The sequence below is a fragment of the Trachurus japonicus genome, chromosome 20, assembly GCF_045865225.1.
Source record: "Trachurus japonicus isolate A0001 chromosome 20, Traja_1.0".
Lineage (NCBI taxonomy): Eukaryota > Metazoa > Chordata > Actinopteri > Carangiformes > Carangidae > Trachurus > Trachurus japonicus.
This window is the reverse complement of record NC_140926.1, coordinates 7,963,143-7,986,933: the sequence shown is the minus strand read 5'-3', so window position 1 is coordinate 7,986,933 and position 23,791 is coordinate 7,963,143. Positions and strand designations below refer to the sequence as shown.

Here is a 23,791-nt window from a genome sequence, read left to right as displayed (position 1 = left end):
ACCTATCTCGTTTCATAGGGTTTCATTCCAGGGTTGTCCAACCTTAGAATGTTGCGCAACACGTGACATGGGGAGAAGCGCTCTGATTGGTGGAACAGCAGACCAATCAGAAGGCCAACAAAGGGTCAATTCAAGTAATTTCCAGCCATTTCATACAAAGTCTCACATCTTCTACTTTTAAATATATTCTCAGCCATTGCTTCAGCTATGTTAGTGCTGGTTCATCAGTTGTCCTTCCTGTCAGGTTAGCTACAGATTTCAACTATTTAACCATTACATTTAAACATGCAGAATTTCAATGTTTTCTTCTCCCTTTAGCATTTCTACTGCTTTTTTCCTTTAAAAAGGCATTCATCTCACACTACAAGTTATATGTTTCAGCTTTTTCCCTCCTAGGGATGAATAAAGTATTCATCTACTCTCTACTCTACTCTAGCATTAGTCTTTTCAACATTGCTTTAGCAGTTTCGTCAACTAATTTAGCATTGATTCAACAATTTCTTCAGCTCATTCAGCATTGCTTCAGCAACAGCGTTCAGCTGCTTTCAGCATTCACACGCATTTTCTGCAGGAAATGCTATCTTTTTCTAGTTATTATTTTTCCACTTCCGGCCGATTTTCGATGCGCTACTAGTCCTGCAACTCGAAGAGTTGCAGGACAAATTATATATCAAAACGTGCGTCCTGATCGGGATCGCTGTGCTATTACTTTTCTCAACAGTTTACGAATTTTTCGCGACGTAGTCGCGAAAAACTGCGCAAAAATTTTGCATGTAAGTCAATGGGACGGGCGAAAAAAAAAGAGCGAAAAAGACCAATCATTGGAGTTTAACAAAAGTCTACTGCTCAGGCATACTTTCACCTAGAGACTCCATTTAAACTTTAAACAGTAGACACAAGTCTTGTGTATTGTCGCATTACTCCACGTTTTGATAGGTCATATAGTTTTTGATCAATCCCTGATCAATGACCATGATCATTTTTGGAGAAATTATGAGTTTATAATGGGTGTGTATTGCATAGAATGTTCGTGTCAGAGTGCGTGACATCATCGGTTAGAGTGGGAGAGAGTGAAGAAACATTCTGTATTTTTTCTGGATAAACTGTGACCACGGCCACAATTTACACTCTACAGACATAATTTTTTCAGAATTTGTAAGACAAACTTGTTATCTCTCATGTCATGTGCTCAAAATATCAGAGAGACTTACAGAACTTACAGAATCAGCCTCTGAGTGCGGCCACGTCTGTCTCTGCTCCTCATTGAGTCCAATACAAATATTTTCTGAGAGGAGCAGAACGGCCTGATGTTTTAAAACTGCCAGCGTCGCCAAAATATTTACTGTAGAAACACCAAATCGTACCGAAATTTTCATTAAGTCCTTAGAGCAACGTTGATCTGTGTTTTGTTCTGATAGGAGTTACCGTTTTGTCATGCTAAGCCTAATTGTGAGGCCGGTTTAGAGGCAGAAAATGGCTGTTTTTCTCCACGTTTCTGTCTGCCTCAGCCTGCGGGGGCCCCTATCGCCGTGGTAACCTCTTTGATCCTCAGGCCAGAGCTCGTTAAAACTTCATAAACAATCCACCTGGCGCTCGTTTAAATGTTTATAAACACAGACACAGCTAAATCAGACTGACACAGGATGCAGCTACTAACTAACTATGTGTCAAGTCAGTCACACACACACACACACAGACTCTAGAGCCAGCTTCATGTGATTACAGTCACACACACACACACACACACACACACACACACACACACCTACACACACACACACACAGTTAACCTAATGTGGTTACAGCTCCTCCATATCAGTGCTTATAGAAAGATGATCATGTGTCTGTCTGATCAGCTCTGTCTTGACCTTAAGATCGTGGGTTTGATTCCCATGTTGACAGAGATGGCACAACCCGCAGTAGCTCCCGTGGCCCATTCAAAATTTCCCGAGAGGAAATTTTCTAGTTATTATTATTCTTTGTGTTTGTTGCTGTGATACCACCACCAGCTGTCAATCTGAATAAGAACATGAAACCACAAAAACCACTAAACTTTATCAAAAAGAGCAGCTTCTGTCATTTGGATTTTGCATTTTCCCGTATTGTCATTGTAATATTCAATCATATAATTGCTGTTCCCTATTAGAAATGTTTCCACTGTGTAATAATAATTATAAGTTTATTTTTATCAGGTACAATGTAGCCTACAAAATAACATTAGTCTCGAGATGAGAGAAGATGCTTTGTACCGGATTTAGCTTACTAGCTTCTTTCCATCCTGGGCAGGTGAGTAAGAACAATAAAAAGATAGATAGATAGTGTAATTTTAAACCAACACTAAGGAACTTTTCAACCTTCATAAAATATTTTCATAACTTTTGTGATGATACATCGACTTACAACAGGTTGAATGACACCTCTGTCATGGCCTGAGGGGGTCTGTATCTCTTTCTCTGGCACTAAGCAGCTTTGAGGAGCATGGTAGGAACCCTGCTCTCACTTAAGTTTCACTTTCACATTGCGAGTCACAACAAGGAGGGAACAGGCAAAACGACACTTTAGCAATGGATTATGTTTGTGTTTTCACTTTGAAATGATCCACTGGAAACAGAAACTTAGTTTTGATGTCTTCTGTTAATTTTAATGCAGGATATTTACAGGGCTTCACGCTTGTGTTCATGGGAAATGGAGTCTTCCTTCAGGCAAAACACTACCGCTTTGGTCCACAGGCACCGCCAAACTCAACCAAAACTGAAAGTTCTTTAGTACTGCTTTAATATACCGGTATTATACAATGTCTATTGACTCTTCATAAGAAAAATACTAAACTTCCTCTATAATGCTATAGTGGAGACTTCATCTCATGGCTTTGGTGAGATAATTACATTGTATAGATTCTTTTTATTTCTATATAGATCACAATGAATGTGAACAGGAATCAGTAGTTATTGTTTATTTGTAGGTTTGTAGTGGTAAAATAATTTTTAAAAAAAGGACGTGACAGTGACTCGTCTCATCTTCTCTGTGCAGAGGACCTTCAGGCCGACTGTGAGACGGCCACGGCCAAAGTGTTCAGGGATCAGAAGGTTCTCCAGGGAACGTCCTTCCACATCCTGGCCGCCGCTGTGAGCAGAAGCCCCTCGGTGCTGGGAACCGTTGAAGCTGACAAAGCAGACAGGGTCGTGATGCTTTCAGGAGCCGCTGGGACCAGAGAAGATCCAAAGGTACTCAATATTATATTTTAGCTGTGGTCGTTTTAACGAGATGAATCCAGATGTTTTGGTCACTGAATCAATCAATCAATCAGGCTTTATTTGTATAGCACTTTTCATGCCCATGGCAGCTCAAAGTGCTTTACATGTTAAAAACAAGCAATATAGGGGACACATATTGGGAGACATAGGGAAACATGTTAGGGAGACATACATAGATTCGCAAACACATACACATTCACACAATAATTTTAGAACATTGGATTTTATCGGGGAAACGCTATCTAATACTCACTCATTTGCAGTGGGGAAAACACTAAATAAAATGAAGTAAAATAAATAAAATTGAGAGGACGAGAAGGACACTAGGTAAAATGAAATAAGATAGATAAAATGAGAGGATAAGAGAGATACTATATAAAATGAGGTAAAATAGATAAAAAGAGAAGACCAGAAAGACACTAGGTAAAAATAAGCAGATGTAGTGGGATAAAATAGAGAAAAGAATGGGTGAATTAAAATAGAATAAAAAAGATAATAATAGTAAACAAATAAATAAGGAAATAAGATAAATTAAATTTAAATGCATGTTTCAGAATAATAGAAATAGTATGAGTCAGTTAAAAGCAAGGCTAAAAACGTAGGTCTTCAGTTTGCTTTTAAAAATGTCCAGATTAAGCCTGAAGCCTGTTTGTCCCGCAGAAGGTGGAGCTGGGGCTGCAGCTCCGAGCGCTGGCGCTGCTGCGTGAGGCGAGGAGGAAGGCGGACGAGGAGCTGCAGTCGTACAGTCAGGACTGCGTGGACAGCAGCGTCACCGACACCTTCATGGCTCTGGCTAACTTCTGTGACAAACTACTACGAGAGGAGGAGGAGCAGCAGAGCGACACCGGTGAATAAAACACACTAGTCACCAAATGTGCACCAGGACTGAGCACTTTACACACAAATGCATTCTGAAAATTTGTATTTTTTTTGTACATTTTTAATTAATTCTATTGATTCTATGACATCAGATTAATAACAAATAATTACTTTTGATTAATATCATTTTCCATTCATAAATTGTTCATTTATTTGATCGAAAAATAATTAAAGGGATAGTGATAGGTCACAACTTGTCCACCAGAACGTTTTGGAGTTGTTGGATTGTGTATTTGATGAGTTTGATGAGGGAAAGCAAGAAATCCCATGAGCCTCCGTAGCGTAGCTCTGAGCAGCTTGCGGCTCTGCTCCGCCGTTCTAAAAATAGCTTGCACCGACAATTAAAGGTAACAGACCTACTGCTAAAACCATAGGGATTATGGCAATGGGCCAATTTGCCAAAATGTTGAACTATCCCTTTAAAGAGATATCATTTTGTTTATCTACATTTAAGATTATTTTGCAAAGACTAAAAAATCAAACAAATTGAATAATGGGAAACATCTGGCTGTTGGAGGAATAAATCAATGCAAATCCAATAATTCCATAGAAACTGTAACACTGACCACAGTGGCCTCACACACACAGACATTAAAGACATGGTTTGATCTCTATTACTTTGTTTTCTGGACTGTTCTCCTTTAGTCTCTCTAAATAAATTACAACCTGAAGTTTCTTCAGCATCTGCTCAGTTCCTGTGTTTTCTCTCTGTGTTGCCTCAGAGTTTCCGGAGCTGCTGTCGCTGCCGGCTCATGTGGTGGAGAACACGTTGAAGGCTCTGAGGATGAACTCGGAGGAAGCTCGACTCCGCTTCCCACGTCTGCTCCAGATCATTGAGCTGTACCCGTCGGAGACTCTGGACATCATGACAAAAGAGGTCAGTGTGCTAACGCTAATTATATGAACAAAGTTTTGTTTTTTACATTATGTTTTATTGAGCATGAACTTTACAATATGTCCACAGAGACAAATAAAAGACATAAAACAGTCCTCATATTTTCAAATTGTTTGAAAAAAGGCAGAAAGAAGGAGCCCCATCCCTCCACAACATCTCACCCCCTAACACCCCAGTTTCTGGGTAACAAACTCAACTCAATTTTATTTATGTAACACTTTAAAAACAACCACAGCTGAAAACAAAGTGCTGTACATCATAGACAAAACAACAGAGACATAAAACAATTAAAAGCAATAAAACAGGAATAGACAGTAGAATAATGGTTCCATTGTTTTATTGTTTTTAAAAGCAAATAGAAACAATGAATAAAAACAAACCATAAAACACCAAAACAAGAGCAGAGTCTCATGCCTAGAAACCTAGAAAAGTATACTATATGAACAAAGTTTATCAAGTTTTCAAGAAAGGAAGTAAAAAAAATAGCATTTTTCAGGCTTTGGACGTGGGATGTTTTGATTTGATCGTGCCGCCCTCTGTGTTTAGATGATGTCAGTCCCCTGCTGGATGCTGATTGGCTGGATCAGCCAAATGGTCGCCATGTTGGACAAGCCTGAAGCCGTGTCGGTGCAGCACTGCATCCGGCAGATCGCCGAGTGTTACCCTCAGGCTCTGGTGTACGCGCTCACCATCAGCAGCGAGAGTTACCAGTTCGAGGACTCGGCCAGAGGACACCAGCACCGGGAGTTCGTCGACAGGTAAAAAAACTTCCTGGTGTTTTGTATTTAAGGAATGAAAATGAAGGTGTACTGAATATTGTTTTGTGTGCGAACAGGCTGAAGAGCATGCTGGACAAAGGAGGAGCTGTGAAGACGTTTGTTGATGCTCTGCAGCAGCTCACGAACCCTGAAATGATCTTTAAGGTAACCGCCTCCGTCCACACACTCATCCTCCTCCGCTTCGTCTTCGTCCTTTGTCTCTGATCGTTTTCACTCGGCCGTTCGTCACACAGGACTGGTGGGATGACGTGAAGAACGAGTTGGAGAAACCGAAATTCGACATGAGGCAGATGAGCGGCATGTACGAGGAGATGCACGCGTCGCTCGCAGATCGTAGCGCAGAGGGTCATGGGATGTTTCGCAAGAAGTTTATCCAGGTTTGTCGTAAAACTCTTAAAGGGATAGTTCAACATTTTGGCAAATTGGCCCATTGCCATAATCCCTACAGTCATAGCAGTAGGTTCGTTACCTATATTTGCTGGTGCAAGCTATTTTTAGAACGGTGGAGCAGAGCCGTGAGCTGCTCAGAGCTACGCTGCAGATGTTAATGGGATTTCTTGGTTTCCCTCATCAAACTCATCAAATACACAATCCAACAACTCCAAAATGCTCTTGTGGACAATTTGTGACCTGCACATTCCCCACGCTGTGAGATAATAACACTATGTTACGAGACAGAGTTGTTTTAGAGGCAAATTCATGCAAAGCCGCTGATGCGTGTTGCCTTCAGGGGCAGTTTTTCATCAAGCAGTCTCTGCATTTCCCTCTAAAACAACTCTGTCTGGTAACGTTCTGTTATTATCTCATAGCGTGGTGAATGTGCAGGTCACAACTTGTCCACCAGAGCGTTGTGGAGTTGTTGGATTGTGTATTTGATGAGTTTGAAGAAATCCCATTAGCCTCAGTAGCGTAGCTCTGAGCAGCTCGCAGCTCTGCTTGGCCATTCTAAAAATAGCTTGCACCGACAATTAAAGGCAATGAACCTACTCCTAAAACTAGGGATTATGGCAATGGGCCAATTTGCCAAAATGTTGAACTATCCCTTCAACAATAATACAGCAAAACCACCAATATCCCAACTGCAAAAAATGCTAACAGACGTTTCTTCAAACAGAAATTTGCTAAAGAGGTGGAGAAACTCCTGGGAGCCAAAGGCAAGAAGCTGTTTGAGAAGAGGAAGGACAAGAGCTTCGTGCGGCAGGTGGATGATCTGTGGACGTCCATGCGTGAGTTTCGGTCTTCGGAGACGGAGCCCGGGAACCTGAAGGAGTACTCGCCCTGGCTCAGCGGCTTCAAAGCCGACGCGTTCGGCAACGAGCTGGAGATCCCAGGTCTGCGTCTTGTTGTAGAAACCTTCCTCTCTAAAATATTGTTGCTGTCGACGTGTTGCTCATGGAAAACTCCTGTCTTCTTCCTGCAGGACAGTACGACGGCCGCTCCAAACCGCTGCCTGAGTACCACGCAAAGATCACAGGCTTTGATGAACGGGTACGTGACAGGTTTAATGTCCTAGCAGCATTTTTTGACTGATTGATTGAAAAATTGTATTTTGTAAATGAAATAAAATTTAAAAAAAAAACACAACAGATAAGCAATAATATCAAAATAATAAAGAAAGGTCAACACATGTTCAAAAAGGAGTGAGAAGTCTAAGCTTATCTAGTCTCATGATCCCTTCTCCCTGTACAATAACTTAAATGTTTCCTTGAATGTACAACTATGAATAACTCCATTCATAATAATTATACTACTAATAACAACAGTATGCCTATGCAACTGCATTTATAGAAAGGAAAAAGACAATATAACCAAACCAGAACAAAACAAAATATAACAAAAATGGACACTGTAACACTGAACATGAAAAGACGAAAACAAACAACAGTGAATTTTCCGTCCTGCAGGTGAAGGTGATGATGTCCATTCGTCGTCCCAAGCGTCTGATCATCCGCGGGGACGACGAGCGGGACCACCCGTTCCTGGTGAAGGGCGGCGAGGACCTGCGTCAGGACCAGCGCATCGAGCAGCTCTTCGCCGTCATGAACATCGTGTTGAGTCGTGACGCCGCCTGCACAAACAGAGGCCTGCAGCTGCGCACCTACCAGGTCATCCCCATATCCACCAGGTAGAGAGACACACGATGCACTGGAAACCCAATAATAACACACTTACACTATTTACATGAGACTTTACACTCGCTCTTATTGTTATTAAAGATTTTACAGGATTTTTATGGAGGAAAATGGTAAAGAAAGTTAATTAACAAAGCAATTTTCACTGTGTGCAGAATTGGTTTGATTGAGTGGATGGAGAACACGTGCACTCTGAAAGACTTCCTGAACAACACCATGACGGACGAGGAGAAACAAAGAGCGAAGAGGTGAAGTGGAGTTTTCACACAGTTTGTTATGACAGGAAATTAATTAAGGCTTCTGTTATGTAACTTTTACATATTTTCTTGAATTTCTCTCATGCAAAAAAGCATTAAATCTTCAAGTTATTTGTTTAAAAAACATAAAAGGTGCAGAATTTTTGGAGGTAATCAGCATCTTGTAATTAGGGCCACGGGGCAAGCGCACCGGGCACTAGCCCCTACAGCTATGAAATAGCGGCAGGGACCAGTGCCCGGGCCGGGATCGGTGTGCTATTACTTTTCTCAACAGTTTACAAATTTTTCACGGCGTAAGTCGCAAAAAAATGCGCAAAATTTTGCATTGAAGTCAATGGGATGGGAAAAAAAAAGAGTGAAAAAGAACTATCATTGGAGTTTTTCAAACATCTACTGCTCAGGCATACTTTCACCTAGAGACTTCATTTGAACTTTAAACAGTAGACACAAGTCTTGTGTATTAGTGTATTAATCCACGTTTTGATAGGTATTATAGTTTTTGATCAATCCCTGATCAATGACCATGATCATTTTTGGAGAAATTATGAGATTATAATGGGTGTGTATTACACGGAATGTTCGTGTCAGAGTGCGTGACATCATCTGTCAGAGTGGGAGAGAGCCCAAAAAAATTCTACATTTTTTCTCTTTCCACACTCCTCCTGGACACAATTTACACTCGACACACATGATTTTTTCCAAATTTGTAGACAATCTTGTCCTCTCTCTCACAATGGCCCTCATTTATGAAACTTGCGTACACCAAAAAAATGGGTGTACACCAAATTCACCGCAAGGATCGGCATTTATTAATCTGAGCGTGAGCGTACGGTACGCACAAATCTCACGCCAGCTCTGACCAGGTGTACGCACATTTGGAACCAGCGTAGAACATGCAGGAACGAGTGCTGCTGTGTCAAAATGATTATTAAACCATAGTCTAATAACGCAGCGATGTGGACCACATGTTGTTGTTGTTTATATTGATAAAAAGTTAAAAAGTAGCCAAAAAAAAAAGAAACGCTACAACGAAGTCCGTGTTTAACTCGACTTTTATTTTGAGCAACTGAGATGAATTAAAAACCACGACGTGACAGATGCTCGTTAATCAGCTGTGTAAACAGAAACAGTCAATGACAGACAGATATTACATGATTACAGTTATTGTAGATCACACACACAAACTTCCAACATCTCCTGCACCAGAGCATGACCGGACGGCTCCTCAGTCTCTCTCTCTACCGGACACCGGAGGGGATGGCGGGGGAAGGGGGGCTCCGCTACCTGTCCAGGTGCAGCTGATCTCCGCGGCGGAGTGTTTTTTTTTTTTCCCCAGTCACCGGGACCTGTCAGCGGGAGATCGAGCCGGTGTTTCACATCCCTCCATCAGCCGAACCATGCCAGCGGTGCTGATGGTTATAAAGTCGTGTTCGCAGCAGTAATATGCCTATGATTTCTCCTCAGTCACTTGTGTTTAGTAAACTGCAGGAGCATTTCATGAGATCGCTGGGTTTCCTGACGTGGTCGGTGACACGTGCGTCTGCAGCCTCCATCCACCGGGATGACGCTTATCAATCACAAAATCTATCAATCTATTAATGTCCAGATATTTAATGTTGCCGCCCTCTCCCTGTTCAACGCGGTAACGCCAGTAAAGTCCCTCTTCTTGGCCGTCTTCCGTGTCTCCATGTCGTAAAAGGGGCAGGGCGACGCCTCTAAAGCAGGAATATATCGGGGCGTGACATTTAAATTACGCTCGTTTTCAGCCGCCGGATTTATCACCACCACGCCGGTTCTACGCCGAAATCAGCAGCGTACACACTTTTAGTAAATCACACGTGACACTTGGCTTACACTGATATTTACACCAGAATCTACACCAGATCCTGCGCAAGTTTGATAAATGAGGGCCAATGTGCTGAAAATATCTGAGAGACTTACAGAATTTGAATTGTCAGCCTGTAAGTGCGGCATCGTCTGTCTCTGCTCCTCATTGACTCCAATACAAAGATTTTATGAGAGAAGCAGAATGGACTGATGTTTTAAAATCGCACGTTTCTGCAAAAATATTTACTGTAGAAACACCAAATTGTACAGAATTGTTCAGGAAGTCCTTGTACACGCTCACGGTCTGGGTTTTTTCTGATAGGAGCAACCGTTTTATCACAGTAAACCTAAATGTGAGACCAGTGCAGAGGCAGAAAATCGCTCTTTTTCTTGACGTTTCTGTCTGCCTCAGCCTGGGGGGCCCCTATTGTCATCGGCAACCGCCTCAAGTTGCCGTGGTAACCTCTGAGCCTCAGACCAGAGCTCATTACAACCCACCTGGCGCTCGTTTAAATGTTTATAAACACAGACACACACGCTAAATCAGACTGACACAGGATGCCGCTCATAACATGTGTCAAGTCAGTCACACACACACACACACACACACACACACACACACACAGACTCTAGTACCTGCTCTGGAAACTGTTCTCAGATCAGATTGTGCCACATTTACACAAACAGGTTTCATACAGTTCTCAGGTCAGACTATTCCTCCTGTTGCTCCCTGTTGTACTTACTTGACTTCTCTCTCAAAGCTCTGTGCTTATTTTGGGCTGCTTGTTTAACTTTTATGCAAGTTACAAGATACATATCAGTGCTTATAGAAAGATGTGTCTATTTGATCAGCTCTGTCTTGACCTTAAGATCGTGGATTTGATTCCCATGTTGACAGAGATGGCAAAACCGGCCGTAGCTCCCGTGGCCCTCTCAAAATTTCCCAGAGGAAATTTTCTAGTATAATATTAATATTATATGATCAAAAAATACCCCATGAAGACTCTTTAATGTGAAGTGATTAAGCGTTATTAATTATAAATCTGTCTGCAGGGGCAAAGGTTCCATTACTGAAGCATTATGTGCTTTATAATAGGTAATAATAATGAATTATATTTTCTTTTTTCAGGCCTGCTGACGAGTACAATAAGTTTCTCTCAACCATAAACCCAAAAGCACAGGGTATCGCGACGTACGGTTGGTCTTACAAGTAAGTCTCCTTCTCATTCTCCCAAACAGAGCTGCTGATTACACTGGGTTGTTGTTGATATATTATAATCTTTAACAAGCTTTCCAAAGTTAAGGCAAGGCAAGGCAAGGCAATTTTATTTGTATAGCCCATTTTTACAAACAGTTTGTCTCAAAGGGCTTTACATGGCATCGTAACAATATCCTCTGCCCTTAGACCCTCACATTGACTGAGGAAAAACTGTGATATCAGATATAAAATTGGGGACATGTGTTTTTTTTTTCCTCAGGAAAGCGAAACGTGCTGAAGTGGTCAGCAACTTTTTGAAAGTGATGCATTTGGTGCCCAGTGACCTCCTGAAGTGAGTAAAGAAAGACTATTATTAATAAAATTGTTCATTAAGGCCTTTAACACTGGCAGTAACACATTTTTTTTTTTTTAATTTCCAGGAGAGCGTTTCTGAAGATGTGCAACAGCCCCGAGGCCTTCCTCTCGCTGCGCTCTCACTTCACCAGCTCTCACGCTCTGCTCTGCGTCAGCCAGTGGATTCTGGGCATCGGAGACCGACATCTGTCCAACTTCATGATCAACACGGAGACAGGAGGAATGATCGGCATCGACTTCGGTCACGCCTTCGGTTCAGCCACGCAGGTCGGTCCAATGGGGAAAAAAAACAAAAAAAATCAAACAGCTGTTGCTCTCAGTCCAGAGCAGCGCCGAGTGTGTGACTGATGTGGTCACAGTTACAGACAATTACAGCTGTGATATTAAACTGTTGTTATAGTTATAAATGAAAGTGGGGTGAAGGAACCACACATGCAAACTCTAAAATAAACATTTATAGTTAAAGCAACATCTGGATGCATGAAGATGCAAGTTTATGAAAACAGAAAAGTAAGTTTAGTAAAATTTGTATATGTGCATTAAAAAAATACCTATTTGATAATTTGTATATAAAATAAAAGATTGTAACAGTGTATATCCAGTGTATATATGCAGGTTTATTAAAACAATAAACAAATAATAGAATAAAAATTCTATAATATCTGATTTTGTTACAAAAATGTAATATAATTTCTACTTTCCTCATCTTAAACATGTTTATCTTCTCATATACAGGAAATGTCTAACACTCAGACTCTGTCACATTGACATATATACTGACATACTAATATATACTACATATTTATGTGGGCTACGTACAGTATGTATGTCAATATATGAAATTGTGCCAGTATCCAGTATGTTTTTGGTGTCATTTTTATATGGTTTCATAATGTACTCATGCTGCATTGGACATACATGTATATTGAGCAAGAACAAATGTTGGACAAAGACAGTTTTTATTTGTGACAATATTGCACAACCATTACCAATACTGAGAGGTAGTCTAAAGTCTAAAATGTTAATAGAGTGAAAAGTAAACGCACAGACTGCAGGTTTTATTTACTCTACTGGTGTTTTCTTCCTCCCTATTATTATATATAGTAACTATGTAAATCTGTGTCTCTGCTTCCCGTCCCTCTCAGTTCCTCCCCGTCCCTGAGCTCATGCCTTTCCGGCTGACCAGGCAGTTCGTGACTCTGATGCAGCCGCTGAAGGAGGCCGGTCTGATCCAGAGCGTCATGGTTCACTCGCTGCGAGCCTTCAGGGCCGAGCCGGACCTGCTGCTCAACACCATGGACGTGTTCGTCAAGGAGCCCTCGCTGGACTGGAAGGTAGGCCTAACCGCCGGAGCTGCAGCCCCGACGCGTCTAAACACTGAACTGTAGATGAAGCAGGCAGCAGGTGTTTGATAATAAACCTCCTGGGATGTCGGTGAATAAATGAATTTTAAAAATGTGTTGCAGCAGCTTTAGGACATAGTCTTTATTTCCAGAAGTTTGCTATACGGTATACAGTACTGTATGTCCATTTTTGTATTTTTCCCACATACGCTGGCCTTATTTAACTGCACATTGCTGTTTTCAACTTTTCCTTCCCTCACACCAGTGCATGCAAAGTTAGTAAAAGTCGTCCAAATGATAAAGCAAATGCAAAACAATATGATTTTGCTGAAAAGATAAATAAAGATAATAAATGCAATTGGTTTTTAATTGTTTCAAAACAAGAGCATTTTTGAAAAATTGCTTGTTTTCCTCATATTAAAGCCCATCACTGTGATAAGCCAATCTTATATCATTTGTCAATAGATGATTGATTGATATAATTTCTCACTGTTGTTTTACAGAACTTTGAGCTGAAACAACTGAAGAAAGGAGGAACGTGGACGGAGAGCGTCAACACCAAAGAGATCAACTGGTTTCCTCTCCAGAAGGTGAACTTCGCCAGGAGGAAACTGGAGGGAGCAAATCCTGCTGCTATAACCAGGTATTTCACTTGAGGATGATGTTAATCTCTAAAGGTTTTCAGTGGTTTTCAACATAAAATAAGAAAAAAAACCATAAACTGCTCTGTCTGTGGACAGTGAGGAGCTGAAGCTGGGCTTTGAGAAGGACGCTGCCTTCGCGGGGATGCAGGCCGTGGCCTCGGGGAGCGCGGAGCACAACGTCCGAGCGACGCTTCCTGCTGCAGGTTTATCGGTGGAGAAGCAGGTGGACTGTCTGCTGGACCAGGCCACCGACCCCAATGTGCTCGGCCGGGTCTGGCAGGGCTGGGAGCCCTGGATGTGATGCAGGCGATCTACTACACCGTCTGGAAATGTGTTTCTACTAAAGAGTTTTCTGTTTTTATACCTGTGATAAATGATGTTCATGTGCTGTTAAAGCAGGATTATCTCACACTCAACACTAAAAACTCAACTGACAAAAAAATGAACTGGACACTTAAACACCAACATTTTGACCATTTGTTGTTCTTGGTTTTGAAATTATCATTATCAAAATAAATAAATGACTACTTTCCAAACTTGCAGTAATTATTTAGATTAGATGTGTGACGTCTACAGCCAAAGACAGAAAAGTTGATGGTGATTATTTCTCATCAGACTCCCTCCATGCCGACAGTTTCATCTTTTCACTCAACACTTAAAAAAAATGTCACACCCACTGTATTCATTCACATCTTTTATTTTCGAAGAAGCAATTCAAGGCTTAAAGCACACGTGACTCTAGACCGAAACCAGCTGACTCTAGACCGAAACTAGCTGACAACAGACCGAAACCAGCTGACTCTAGACCGAAACCAGCTGACTCTAGACCGAAACTAGCTGACAACAGACCGAAACAAGCTGACTCTAGACCGAAACCAGCTGACTCTAGACCGAAACCAGCTGACAACAGACCGAAACCAGCTGACTCTAGACCGAAACCAGATGACTCTAGACCGAAACCAGCTGACTCTAGACCGAAACTAGCTGACAACAGACCGAAACCAGCTGACAACAGACCGAAACCAGCTGACTACAGACCGAAACCAGCTGACTCTAGACCGAAACCAGCTGACAACAGACCGAAACCAGCTGACAACAGACCGAAACCAGCTGACTCTAGACTGAAACCAGCTGACTCTAGACCGAAGCTGACTCTAGACCGACACCAGCTGACTCTAGACCGACACCAGCTGACAACAGACCGAAACCAGGTGACTACAGACCGAAACCAGCTGACTATAGACCGAAACCAACTGACAACAGACCGAAACCAACAGACAACAGACCGAAACCAGCTGACAACAGACCAAAACCAGCTGACAACAGACCAAAACCAGCTGACTACAGACCGAAACCAGCTGACTCTAGACCGAAACCAGCTGACAACAGACCGAAACCAGCTGACAACAGACCGAAACCAGCTGACTCTAGACTGAAACCAGCTGACTCTAGACCGAAGCTGACTCTAGACCGACACCAGCTGACTCTAGACCGACACCAGCTGACTCTAGACCGACACCAGCTGACTCTAGACCGACACCAGCTGACTCTAGACCGACACCAGCTGACTCTAGACCGACACCAGCTGACAACAGACCGAAACCAGGTGACTACAGACCGAAACCAGCTGACTACAGACCGAAACCAGCTGACTACAGACCGAAACCAGCTGACAACAGACCGAAACCAACAGACAACAGACCGAAACCAGCTGACAACAGACCAAAACCAGCTGACAACAGACCAAAACCAGCTGACTACAGACCGAAACCAGCTGACAACAGACCGAAACCAGCTGACTCTAGACCAGCACAACATAGCGGATTGCAATTAAAAATAGCCTATTGTTCATTTGAATAAAACAAACAAACATTGATGCACAGGCCCAACACAAAAACACCATGATGATGATGAACACTCACTGTTGTTGGATCTGTCGAACCGGACCCGGACTGCCGGAGAAATTGAGGTCAATCTTGTCATTTCCTCGGTCTCCGGTCTCCGGTCAGTCTCAGCGCCGCCTCGGCAGCTGATCTCATGGATGAACGGCAGATAGTCGGTAACGGTGTGAGAGGCTTCTTATGCCGTCAAACTCAGATGTCTGAATCACTGGACAAACTCTGTAAGGTTAGCCTAAATAAGCAGCTGTCAGCTTTATGATCACACTGTTTAAACCTAGACTGTTACACCTGAGAGAGACATGATCAAGTTACCGTTAGCCTTAGCTAGATGCTATCCAGGGATAGCTAAAAAATGTGTTTTTCCCGCTTATTTCCGCCTGTCCTGTTTTTTTTTTACAGTCTATGGTCCAGACGTCACACAGGAGAGCCAATCAGCGGCCGCCATATTGCCGTAGTGTTTACTAAAAGCCAAAAGCAAGACCTTCCATGACGAGTCAGCTTATAAATGTGCTTTATTAATTGCATTTTACCATGAAAAACTGTTTTTGTATTGTGAAACAAAGTTTTGAATTAAAAAAAAATAAAAAAAATTAAAAATTTTGCGCCTGGAAAAAAAAAAAAAAAAAAATGACGCGTCAGCTTCCTGTATGCATGTCACGTGGGCTGCACGGCCACGCCCCTTTAGGGAGACCAGAGGCAGCCTGGAGTGTATTGACTCCAATGGGAAAATTGAACGTGAACACAGATTATGGTCGGGTCTTTCTCCCCACTGTCACTGAAGTAAATTTTGGACTCATTTTTCACAAGCCACATCTCTTCTGAACAGTTTGACACGAAAATGGCAATTTTCAGACGGACACATCAGGAGAAAATCCACTTTGTTCAAGACCTGTCTCTGTCTCTACGACACACTCTCGCGAGATTTGGCACCGATCTCCTAGGCAACGTCAAACAAACTGAGCGGTCCACTCGTGCCGGTTTCCAGTCTTCACTGCAGTGCTGCTTTTCCAATAAACTGACATAAAACGTGTCTTATTGTCATTCTTGTTGAACTGTTAATGGAGGAGAAAATAAATGTTATTATACGAATCCTATGATGTTGTACTGGATTGATATCTTACTGTATATTGAGGTACGGTAACAGATATAGCCTACTGTAAATGAGCGCCAAAATAAGGCGCAAATACTGTACTGTTCTGTAGTCTACTGTACTGTAATCTTTGCTGTAGTTTAGCAAAAGTATTCCTGTAGTTTAGTTAGTTTAGTTTCTACAAACGTGAATGTTAAAATGCCCAAACTTTGTGCAGCTGCAATAACAGGAGCAAGACTGTGTCAATATTTAATTTTCCGAAGGATGCAGAAAGGTAAGTAATTAACTAGTTATTAATATTAGCTGCACGTGGCTGTTGTGGTTTTGCAATGCCCCTTTAGCTAATTAATATCAGTTACCAGTGCAATACAGGATTTTACCAGTGTGTTTTTTTCTCAGCCTTTATTTTTGAAAGAACATTAACATGTAAACAGGTAAAACAAACAAAGAAACAACATGTAAGCACACAATACAGTAGAAATACAGTGGTCATGTAGCACATAATTTAAAAAGGCCCAAAGTCATAATCTGGATCAGAAGCAGGAGCATGCATCTGACATAACTGAATAATAAATCAAAAGCACTGAAGTGGTAAAAATGCAACTATTCTGTTTGATACATGTAAAGTATTTATTTTCTTTAATGATTAAAAATACACATGTATACAGTAAATGAGCAAAATAAGGTCCGACACATTACCAAAGACTAAACCTTGTCATTACCATATCATCTTATCTGACTACTCAGGAGAAAGAGATGGCTTGTAAATATTAGACGAGCAGACCTTTCCATCCATCTGTCCCAGGATGCCCTCAGAAAAGGGGGTTATGGAGTCTGTGAAGCCCACTTCCACCGTAGCATGATTGTTCAAACGGTACAGCCATACACACAGTTTTTTTTAATTTTCCAATTTAATAAGACAAGACATCCTAATGAGAATATAATTTGCAGCAAAAGAGACAACGTCTGACGGACAATGCTACACTCACAATACTCAACTGCCCTAATCCTCCTCCATCAACTAGTGGCAGACGTGAGCTTCACAGACCTGAAAGTATTGGTAGGTATTGCCCCTACCTATAGTTGAACAGAAAAAAACAATGTGACAGTTAAAACATTTGCATACCAACAGTTATCCACTGAAGTGTGTATTAAGAGCAAAATTTTGTTCTTTTGTCAACATAACCTCTGAAAGTAACAAATCTTAATGCATTTCTTCTAAATACTAGAGTGTTTTTTTTTTTATATACCTATGTTTATTTCAACAATAAGCATCTGCACATCTTTGTGCCTTGTTTAATCATGCTTTTTGGAAGACAATGGAGTTGAATGACTTCTGACACACACAGTTGCTTTGGTCAGCAAAATGTATTTTTGAGATAAACATAGTTTAAAGCAGAAGTAAGTGATATATTTGTGTTAATATAAGTCTTAAATAGTTATATCTTCCGACAGCAATCACTTACATAGAGTGTTTGGTCTGAAACACGGGTCTGTCAGTCACTCTGCTCTGCTCTGAGCCGAGGAGAAAACATTTATCGTATCCTACAGTTTTTATCCAATGAGGAGAGAGAACGGCATGCAGGGCTGTGTGTGCAGCCAAGGGACGCCGTGAATGTGGCGACGTAGGGACGAGGACTGTTATGGTGCGTTCAAGGAAACTCGTATTTTTCCGACCGTGAAGTGGTACCAGTTCGATCTGGTACGAGTTCACCGGTCGGAAGTTACGAGTGGCCGTTATAGTGACTTTCACCGGTAAAACAGGTCGGAAAAACACGAGTGGGTTGCCTGAAACGCTACAAAGTCGTAAGTTGTGACTTGAAGCTGTAATTTACGATTTCAAAAGCCTGCCTGGAACGCAGCATTAGCGAAAACGACCGGACCACTTACTTCTGCTTTAACATTCCAGTGCTTACACATTGAATAGACTGTAAAGCCCTTGAGCCAAATGAAACAGAAAAAATTGCATTAAACAGACGCCATTTTAAAAAATGTACTAGTGATATACTTGCAATAATTTCCAGTCCATATACACCAGTGTTATGCTAAAAAAATTGTCATTTTTAAAGGAGAGGACAGAACAGCGAGAATGGAAGAAGAAATAGCAGAAGAGGAGGTAGTTGTAGTTGAGGTAAGGTGGTTGTTATAATTAAAAAAAACAGACTTTTGATGGAGTTACAAATAGGCTAAAGAAAACAATTTATTTCACTAGAGTTAAGATAATGATCTGTAAGGTGGATTTCAACGAACATTTCTTGATAGGGAAAGCTTGAGGAACAACTGAAGCGGGAAAGGGAGAAAAGACTGCAGCTTGAGCAGCAACTAAAAAGAGAGTGTAAGAGGAATAGACAGATTAGTACACAGCTATACAGACAAAAGGCATGCAAGAAGGCTCTGAAAAGTGGACTGCAGGCTCAAGTGAAAGACCTCAAAGCAAAGTAGGAATTCCTCACAATAGCGCTAATGTGTATGTGTCTCAAGTCTTCCCTTTAAAAATCTAACTCTCTATTCTCTCAGGCTGAAAGATGAAAAGGCAAAAAAAAACAATTCTGATGCCCTGAAAGTCCTTCCAGAGGAGACTGCGGAGTTTTTTCACCATCAGGTGAAAACTTGTGGAGGGAAACAGAGAGCCAGAAAATTCCCAACATCAATTAAACAGCTCGGTGTGCAGATATTGCATCACAGCCCAAATGCATACAGGACGTTGAGGAGGCATTTCAATCTTCCGTCCCCATCCACACTGAGGCGGTTCATAATTACCAACGTGGGCCATTTCCATGTAAGAGTTGTTTAACCCTATGGAGGGAGGGAGATCTCAACTCAATAAACTCCAGGTCAAGGGGGCAGTTGTGGGTCTGAGAAGTGAAGCTCACTTCCGCGTTCAAAAAACTGCAATCCCCCCGGCTTCCTCTGGGGGCTGGTGTCAGAAGGGAGCATTCCCCATAGACCCCCATGTTAAAATCGCCGATTTTACATCCTCAGTAAACATGTTAAAAGCCTGGTGTCAGAACGTTTTTTTTTCTCAATCGATAGTTTCTACCCCCGCACACACTCTGAGGGGGGTGAATTTTTTTTAAACTCTACCGTTTTACTGTTATTAGGTTAAAACTCTGACCAATTAGGGCGCGGAAACGTTGAGTGACAGGTCCGGAGCGGTCCGGAGACAGGCTGCTTCGAGGCCAGTGGGCGGGTTCTCGGCCGGCCAATCCAACATGGCGCTGTCCAGGCCGCCATATTTGAGTCACAAAAACGACTCCCCAAAACCAATGGGTGACGTCACGGACGCTACGTCCATTCTTTTTACAGTCTATGCTCCAGGTCATACAAAATACTGCCATGAAAATGTGCTACGGGATACCTAACAAGCAACGAATACACTCGAATGCTTAAGGGCAACTGAAAAGTTTTATTGTCATTGGACATTGTTTTATGTATTTTATCATTGTGGTCTGTTAGTCTTTTGTCATTATGTTTTATTATCATAACCTATTGCTTTGTAGCTGCATTATTCAGTGGTCATGGTGTCATCCTAAAACAGTTACATGAAGACAAGGGGAAAAGAAAAAGAAAAAAAGATGAAAAACGTTTAAAATACAGAGTGAGCAGAGCCAACAGATTGTGATGGTGTCATGGTGATAGCCCCCCACCACCACCACCACCTCCTGCCATGGTCCACTTACGTCCTCCTTCCCCCAGAGTCCTGCTCCTCCCTCTTCCCGCTCACCGAGCTCCACCCACAGTGGGGATAAAAGGGCAGACGCCCTGGGCCTGAACCAGTTGAGTAGCTTTCTACGAAACAGTAAACATGTCTGGAAGAGGAAAAGGAGGAAAGGGACTCGGTAAAGGAGGCGCCAAGCGGCACCGTAAAGTCCTCCGTGATAACATCCAGGGCATCACCAAGCCCGCCATCCGCCGTCTGGCTCGCCGCGGCGGAGTCAAGCGCATCTCCGGCCTCATCTACGAGGAGACCCGCGGGGTGTTGAAGGTCTTCCTGGAGAACGTCATCCGGGACGCCGTCACCTACACCGAGCACGCCAAGAGGAAGACCGTCACCGCCATGGACGTGGTCTACGCCCTCAAGAGACAGGGCCGCACTCTGTACGGCTTCGGAGGTTAAACATCATCACCACAACTACACAACACAACGGCTCTTTTCAGAGCCACACAACCAGTCTGAACGAGCTCAATCTTCCTTATATTGAAATTATCTTGTTTGGCTATGTCTGATAACACTATGACAATATAATACAGAAAGATCTGAAATATCTTCCATGATTCAAATCTGAATGAGTCACATCACCCATACAATGTTACCTAACAGGAAACGTTTGAAGTTTTAATGTAGCTAGCTAATATGTTTTAGGTCTATAAACTTCATATTGACACAGCCCCCCCCCCTAAACAACCTCCAACAGCACATTTAATGACCTCGCATAGAGCTCACATGGTCCCAAACCAACAACTTCATTGGTCAAACAACGCAACATTGTAGCATGTTTAAGTGAGTGAGAATTAAAAGATACAAAACAAGTCAACCAATGTGTCGCGATCATAGACTAAACATTAATGTAAGGGTCATTCTTCAACTACTGGCAAATTTGGTCTTGTAAATTTGAGAAAATTAGACATAGCCTATTTTGAGAAATGTTTTCAGATGTTTTACTTTTCAATGATGTAGCTATAGTAACACATTCTGACAGCTGTTGTGATTAAACTATTTAGATAATGATTTTTTAACATTTTAGTCTAACATTAAGTGGAAAGCATCATTTCCATCACACCACAAAAAGTTGTTTTTCCAAACAAAATTATGAAAATAACTCATGTTTCAGAACATTTATTGAAATTTCAGCTGCATAATTTCCCAAACTGCAAAATATTATAGTTTCACTGTTAATTTTTTATGAATTTTATGTGAAAATGTGTGTTGTGATGGAAATGACTGTGTGGTGGAAAGGACTTGACGTGTTGGAAATGACATTTGACATAGAAATTGCTGAACAAATCATCACCTCCCAAAAAAAAAAAAAAAGGGGGATGGAAATGACTATTGTCTGTTGTCTGTGACAATCTGTCACTTTAAAAAAAAAAAAATCTCATGCTATATTGGCATGATGATCTCAGCTTTAAAGCTAGCAATAAATGTACACAAAATACACAATATCAAATATTATTTTTTACATTATTCGTACATTCAAAGGAAATATTAGCTGTTTGGAAATGACGACCAATAAACATACTCTTTGTTTTGAAAGCATTAAACCTTGATTTTCTCTACTTGCAGTTCCTTCCAGGGAGTCAACTCTGCTCTCCTTACAATGACTGTTAGAGTAATTAAAAGTATATTTAACCTTTAAAAAACATCCCTAAAGTTACATTTTGAGGCATGTGGTGGAAATGACAGAGACCCCAAGGGACAGGTGTTCAAAAAAGACATAAAACACTAACATAGCTTACAACACATGATATATTTCATTAAAATAGGGATTTAGGAACCACTTGTCTATAAAGTTACTATTAGATCACAATTTAAATTCAACATTAGGAGGGATTGAATGTCACAAATCTGGTCCAGGGACAAAGGGAATATAGTAAAAACAATAGCTACAACCTATGATTTATATAGTCAAATTAATAAGTGATATCATTTTTCAGTTCCTCTTGATGTCATGAAAAATAAAAAAATAAAGATAAAAAAACAAGAAATGTGTTTCAGTTTTTGTTAGCCTATATCTGCTCGGTTCATTAATTAATTAGTTTGTTGGATGAATAATAATTGATGGAAAGAGCAGTTTGACCAGTATAAATGTTTAGCAGACTGTGTTGTAGCTAGGATGGATATTAGCCAGTTACTGTCTACAATATACAAAAAAAATCCTAAACCTATTATTCTCCTTATGAAATGATTTTATTGTCATTAAATGGCCCATATCATATGTGCCCGCTTTTTCTGTGCATAAATTGTCCAGACTTTGCATTAAACTCTGTTAAAGTCCGCGCCACTCCCTCAACCTTACTCGGCAGTCCAGCCAATCACAGGAGGGGGGCCTCACAGTCAATTTGCATACAGCTTGTATAAATCCAGTCGCCTCCTTCCCGTCAGCATTGTGGTTTGTACGATCCTCTGATCAACATGCCTGAACCCGCAAAGTCCGCGCCCAAGAAGGGCTCCAAGAAAGCCGTCACTAAGACCGCCGGGAAGGGCGGCAAGAAGAGGAGAAAGAGCAGGAAGGAGAGCTACGCCATCTACGTGTACAAGGTGCTCAAGCAGGTCCACCCCGACACCGGCATCTCGTCCAAGGCCATGAGCATCATGAACTCGTTTGTCTCCGACATCTTCGAGCGCATCGCCGCCGAGGCCTCTCGTCTGGCTCACTACAACAAGCGCTCCACCATCACCTCCAGGGAGATCCAGACCGCCGTCAGGCTGCTGCTGCCCGGGGAGCTGGCCAAGCACGCCGTGTCCGAGGGCACCAAGGCCGTCACCAAGTACACCAGCTCCAAGTAAACACCTTTGCTGTTTACACCCAACACAAAGGCTCTTTTCAGAGCCACACACACAGTCTGAAAGTGCAAAATATCCTTTTTAATCCTTTAATTAATCGCAAACATTATGACAGTTGCATGTAAGTGTGACCATAATGAAACGATCAATAAATCTAGGAAATGCGACAAATGGCATCAGTTGGTGTCACTAATGTAGTTATCACCAGACCAGAGCAACAATGTAGCCAATGAATATTTCAGACTTGCTGTGGAAGTGTGGGAAGTTTATCTAAGTGCTTGTAGCGGTCCTCTGTTAACGATGGTTCCTGTGTAGCCTATTGATTGATGAGGCGTCGCGAGTTGGAAGCTGTTTCTTCATTAGGCCACAAGTTATAATGTTGCCAACATCAACACTGTAAACAAAGTTAATCAATAAATGTATTCACTATCACTAAACTAACCATGAATAACAATAATACAGTATTTGCATTAAAAAAAGACCATTAAAACTTTGGCCGTTTCATTCCTTTATAAACATTGTCCATAGATTAAGAGTAAAACAAAAAAAAAGCCACACACTTCGTCTAAAGCAAAAATCCTCACCTCATTATAGTGTGTGTGTGTGTAATTAATACTCTACAACTGTCTCGGTAGTGATGTGGTTGCAAGAGAAGCACTAATCAATATCTTGTGTAATAATAATAACTGTATGGTATAATGGATTGAATCAC

General features: G+C 41.6%; 4 protein-coding genes across 4 annotated transcripts in view; 3 read left to right on the top strand and 1 right to left on the bottom strand.

Moving 5' to 3' along the window:
* Nucleotides 1-14,069, top strand: part of LOC146966360 (DNA-dependent protein kinase catalytic subunit-like) — a 54,448-nt gene extending 40,379 nt beyond the window's left edge. The window contains exons 71-86 of the mRNA XM_085763415.1: nt 3,031-3,224; nt 3,915-4,101; nt 4,856-5,010; nt 5,575-5,786; nt 5,864-5,951; nt 6,041-6,184; nt 6,922-7,138; nt 7,228-7,295; nt 7,712-7,932; nt 8,095-8,187; nt 11,153-11,233; nt 11,502-11,573; nt 11,662-11,863; nt 12,742-12,930; nt 13,443-13,582; nt 13,680-14,069. Of these exons, the coding sequence (XP_085619541.1) occupies nt 3,031-3,224; nt 3,915-4,101; nt 4,856-5,010; nt 5,575-5,786; nt 5,864-5,951; nt 6,041-6,184; nt 6,922-7,138; nt 7,228-7,295; nt 7,712-7,932; nt 8,095-8,187; nt 11,153-11,233; nt 11,502-11,573; nt 11,662-11,863; nt 12,742-12,930; nt 13,443-13,582; nt 13,680-13,884 (2,468 nt within the window). The 3' untranslated portion in view covers nt 13,885-14,069. The remainder of the gene's footprint in view (nt 1-3,030; nt 3,225-3,914; nt 4,102-4,855; nt 5,011-5,574; nt 5,787-5,863; nt 5,952-6,040; nt 6,185-6,921; nt 7,139-7,227; nt 7,296-7,711; nt 7,933-8,094; nt 8,188-11,152; nt 11,234-11,501; nt 11,574-11,661; nt 11,864-12,741; nt 12,931-13,442; nt 13,583-13,679) is intronic.
* Nucleotides 1-23,791, bottom strand: part of LOC146966348 (histone H2B-like) — a 141,504-nt gene that overhangs the window by 87,717 nt on the left and 29,996 nt on the right. The window lies entirely within an intron of this gene.
* On the top strand, nt 20,373-20,742 carry LOC146966359 (histone H4). The gene has a single exon (XM_085763051.1). The coding sequence runs from the start codon at nt 20,380-20,382 to the stop codon at nt 20,689-20,691; it is 312 nt and encodes a 103-aa protein (XP_085619177.1). The 5' UTR covers nt 20,373-20,379; the 3' UTR covers nt 20,692-20,742.
* On the top strand, nt 22,703-23,127 carry LOC146966358 (histone H2B-like). The gene has a single exon (XM_085762764.1). The coding sequence runs from the start codon at nt 22,708-22,710 to the stop codon at nt 23,080-23,082; it is 375 nt and encodes a 124-aa protein (XP_085618890.1). The 5' UTR covers nt 22,703-22,707; the 3' UTR covers nt 23,083-23,127.

Bases quoted from the DNA above. Each gene is read 5' to 3' on its own strand.
- LOC146966359 (XM_085763051.1), top strand. From the start codon at position 20,380: ATGTCTGGAAGAGGAAAAGGAGGAAAGGGACTCGGTAAAGGAGGCGCC.
- LOC146966358 (XM_085762764.1), top strand. From the start codon at position 22,708: ATGCCTGAACCCGCAAAGTCCGCGCCCAAGAAGGGCTCCAAGAAAGCC.